General features: G+C 46.0%; 1 protein-coding gene across 1 annotated transcript in view; it reads left to right on the plus strand.

Moving 5' to 3' along the window:
- The window catches only part of LOC101979951 (zinc finger protein 69 homolog), a 16,721-nt gene extending 15,358 nt beyond the window's left edge, over nucleotides 1-1,363 (plus strand). Inside the window, exon 6 of the mRNA XM_005353421.3 lies at nucleotides 56-1,363. Within this exon, the coding sequence (XP_005353478.2) occupies nucleotides 56-1,188 (1,133 nt within the window). The 3' untranslated portion in view covers nucleotides 1,189-1,363. The remainder of the gene's footprint in view (nucleotides 1-55) is intronic.
- Nucleotides 1,364-4,245: the final 2,882 nt, after the last annotated feature.

The following is a 4,245-nucleotide window of genomic DNA, read 5'->3' on the forward strand; positions in this document are numbered from 1 at the left end:
CCGCCCGGCTTGGAGGAGTTATTTACATTCCTTTTTTTCCTTTCATGTCCTTCAGATGTGACGAGGAAACCAGAAACCAAGGAGTCAGCTGCAGAGAATGACATTGCCCTAAAGTTCTGTCATGGCATCATGACGGAAAGGCTCATAGAGATTGATACCATTTGTCCAACATTGAGAAAAGCCTCCAGCTACGATGGTACACTAAAAAGGCACCAGGAAACCTGTAGGAAAGGTGAGAGGCGAGCCACTTTGACCCACAAAAAGGGACATCAAGAAGCGAATAAATTCGGGGAAAACCTTGAGAGTTCCAATGTTACTTTAGAACAGAAACACCATAAATACAACCCAGCTAGGCGGAGGAACAAAGATAAGTTAGATTCGACTAGCGATCCAGTGAGCTGCGTAGGAGCCAGAATGTATGGATGCAATATATGTGAAAAAATGTTCAAACAACCCATTCACCTTACAGAGCACATGAGAATTCACACGGGCGAGAAGCCCTTCCGATGTAAGGAATGCGGAAGGGCCTTTAGCCAGAGCGCATCCCTTAACACCCACCAGCGAATCCACACTGGTGAGAAGCCCTTCGCGTGTGCGGAGTGTGGCAAAGCCTTCCGCCATCGCTCATCGCTCAACCAGCATCACAGAACTCACACTGGAGAGAAACCGTTCGTCTGTGATAAATGTCAGAAAGCCTTCAGCCAGAACATCAGCCTGGTCCAACACTTGAGGACGCATTCTGGAGAGAAACCCTTCAGCTGCAGCGAATGTGGGAAAACTTTCCGACAGATTAGGCACCTTAGTGAGCACGTAAGAATTCACACCGGGGAGAAGCCGTACGCGTGCACCTCGTGCTGTAAGACCTTCAGTCATAGAGCGTACCTCACACACCACCAGCGCATCCACACGGGAGAGAGGCCCTACAAGTGTAAGGACTGCGGGAAAGCCTTCAGGCAGAGGATCCACCTGAGCAACCATAAGACCGTTCACACGGGAGTGAAAGCCTACCAGTGTAACCGCTGTGGGAAGGCCTACAGACACGACTCATCCTTTAAGAAACACCAGAGGCATCACACTGGAGAGAAGCCTTACGAATGTAGTGAGTGTGGAAAGTCCTTCAGCTATAACTCGTCGCTAAGCCGACACCATAAAATCCACAAGAGGAACTCTCTTCGAGAGAATGTTTAAAGAACGATACAGGACATGAGGACAAAAGGCAGCTCTGAATTGGTGATGATAAGCTTTAAAATCTCAGGACTCGAATTTAGGAAATTGATAATGACAATGGCAACTTTTGATTTTGCCGATAGCGTAAATCAACACTACATTGATTACTACTACTGCTGACATGCAAAACGATAAATCCAGCATTATGAAAAATTAAGATTTATTTTCTTCTCATTTCATGATTAAGTAATAAATTATTTCTTTATGGACCCATTGATTTACAGATTAGTATTTGGGAACTTATTTAAAATGTTACTCCCTGGGCTGGGGAGATGGCGCAGCAGGTGAAGACACTTGCCACTAAAGCATGGTAGCCCTCCTGATTTTGATCCTTGGGATCCACGTGGTGGGAGAGAACTGGCCTCCTCGAGCCGCCCTCTGGTCTCCACGTGTGCTGTGGCGCACACTGATGTTCAAACCTCGCTTGTGTCCTTGTACTCCGGTCACAGTTTTGTGCGTCCTTTCTCCAAGCTTCTTACACCAGCTTTTTAAACCCCTGTGCTCTTCTGAAGAGCTAATTTATTGATTTTCCACGCTGAATTAAATCTAGGGCATCAGGCATGATTGGCAAGTGCCACCACTAAGCAACATCATCAACTTTTTTTTTCTTTTTTAAGACAGTCTTTCTTCCCCAAGGCTGGCCTCAAGGATGATCTTGAACTTAGGATCCTCTTGCCTCTGTCTCTCAAGTCAGGGATTACAAACGTGGGCCACCGCACCTTGTTTATGCTGTGCTGGGTACTAAGCTCACAGCTTTGTGTGTACTTGACAATCACCCGGCCAGCTCAGCTACTTCTTCAGTCCTTTACCTCTTTTTTTTTTTTCTTTCCTTTTTTAGTTTTGGAACTGGACTCACTAAGTTACCCAAGCTGGCCCTGAACTCATGATGCTGCTACTTTAGCAATCTCAGTAGCTGAGATTACTGGCTTCTGCCCCTTGAGGCTCAACTCAAGCACCTGCTGAGTATAGCCAGTTCTCCCCAGGTGGTATTTTGTTGTTTGCAGAGATGTCCAAACTTGACATTGCAACATGAAATTCACACTCAAAGAACCCTGCAATAGGGCTGGAGAGGTGGCTCAGCTGTTAAGAGTATATATTGCTCCTGCAGAGGACACAAGTTTGGCTCCTAGCATTCCCCTCAGGCCACTCACAACTGCATGGAACTCCAATTCCAGGGGTATCTAACACCTCTAGCCTTGCTAAGTACTGCATTTAAATTTACAAACCCAGACTCAGACATACACGCACGCACGCACGCACACAGGCAATTTTCAAAAGTGTGAAAGAACCTTGAAATTGAGCTTAGAAGATCTCAAAGTAACTACAGCTTTGTGTTGAGCTTAATTCTTAACTATCCCAGAGTGGGTGTAGCCCCTGAGGTGTAAGTTGGACACTTGCTAGAGCTGCCCCTTGGCTTAGCCTGTTGCCAGGAGCTGCTTGGTTACTCTGGCTCTTAGCATTCTCTTCTGTGCCCGATCATTTGTTCTCACTGCCGTCCAGTTTCCATCTCCATCCCAGAACTCTCCTGAGCTCTAAACTGTGTTCAGTGTGGATATTGGTTATTCTATAATTGCTTCAAACTCGACACGTTGAAACCTTTTACTATCTTTTCGGTAAAGCCTGCATTCCTTGACTCAGAAAGCTGTGCCACCGTCGATCTGCCTCTCCAGCCGAAACCTGCTCTTCTCCCCAGTTAGTCACAAAGCACTGCTCCAGGACGGCCTCAGTTTACCTGCTCTCTGGTCAGAGCCAGCCTTCTTCAAGTTCTTAGCCCTTTCTAACTAACTGCTTGTCGTCTGCTCATCTTCCTCTAACACAGATCTCAACCTGTGGGTTTTGACCCCTTTGGGGGGGGGGGTCTAACGATCCTCTTACAGGGGTCACGTCAGATATGTACATTGCAGTTCATAACAGTAGCAAAATTATAGTTATGAAATAAGAGCTAAAATAATTTTAGGGTTGGGGTCACACCATGAGGAGCTGTATTAAAGGGTCGCAGCATTAAGGTTGAAAGCCACCGCTCCAGCAAGTATGTACTCCGTGTGCTGTTACAATGACATACCAAACACACACCCCATCATTATCGCTTAGAATCCCTTGGTTGTTTATGATTAGGTGCTGAAAGAGGTCATCTTATCTAAGTGCAGAACCATTAGCACTGTTTCCATCCAAACACATTTTGGCTTTGCCATAAAGATTTTGTGGTCCCCAAATACCCAGTCATATTACTGGATTTTCCTAGCATTATCAGGCTAAGCTCAGCCACTCACCTTTCATATTCCCTTAAAGAAGCAGAGAAAGGGGATTCATGCAATGAGGTCACTACGGAAAGAGGGACAGAGGTCTAATGATTCCCAAGACCATCTTTGGATCCTAACATGCTGTGTAGGTTTGGTTTTGGTTTTTGGAGACAAGGTTTCTCTGTGTAGCTCTGCCTGTCCTGGAACTCACCCTGTAGACCAGGCTGGCCTTGAGCTCAGAGATCCACCTGCCTCTGCTTTCTGAGAGCTGGGATTAGAGGCGTGCACCAGCACCCAGCTGAAGTTGAGGTTTAAATAGAGACCAAGAGGGATGCACAACTAAGCTATCCTGGTCAAGGGATGGTCCTGCCCACTGTCCCAGCTCTTGCTTCCTGCAGGGTGGTCTGACAAGTTCTAAGGATCATGTGAAGTCTGCTCCCGGAAGGCAAATCTCTGGATAGCATGATGCTGCATCATTTCTCTTCCTCCAGCATGAGATTTTGGGAAATCAATTTCTCTGAGTCCATTGCCTCAACAGTACCAAAGGGAGAAGCACAAGCGTCTCTCTTTATCTTTGCTCCTGTCATGTTGAGTATTTCATTGGTTTTAGTCCTCATCTGTGCAGTTTCCTTTTTCTGCCCATGTTTGGCATCCCTTCGTCCTTCCACAGAACAGAGAACAATATAATACTATATATATATATATACAAACCCTTGAATTTTTTTTTTTTTGGTTTTTTTCGAGACAGGGTTTCTCTGTGGCTTTGGAGCCTGTCCTG

The sequence above is a fragment of the Microtus ochrogaster genome, chromosome 10, assembly GCF_000317375.1.
Source record: "Microtus ochrogaster isolate Prairie Vole_2 chromosome 10, MicOch1.0, whole genome shotgun sequence".
NCBI lineage: Eukaryota > Metazoa > Chordata > Mammalia > Rodentia > Cricetidae > Microtus > Microtus ochrogaster.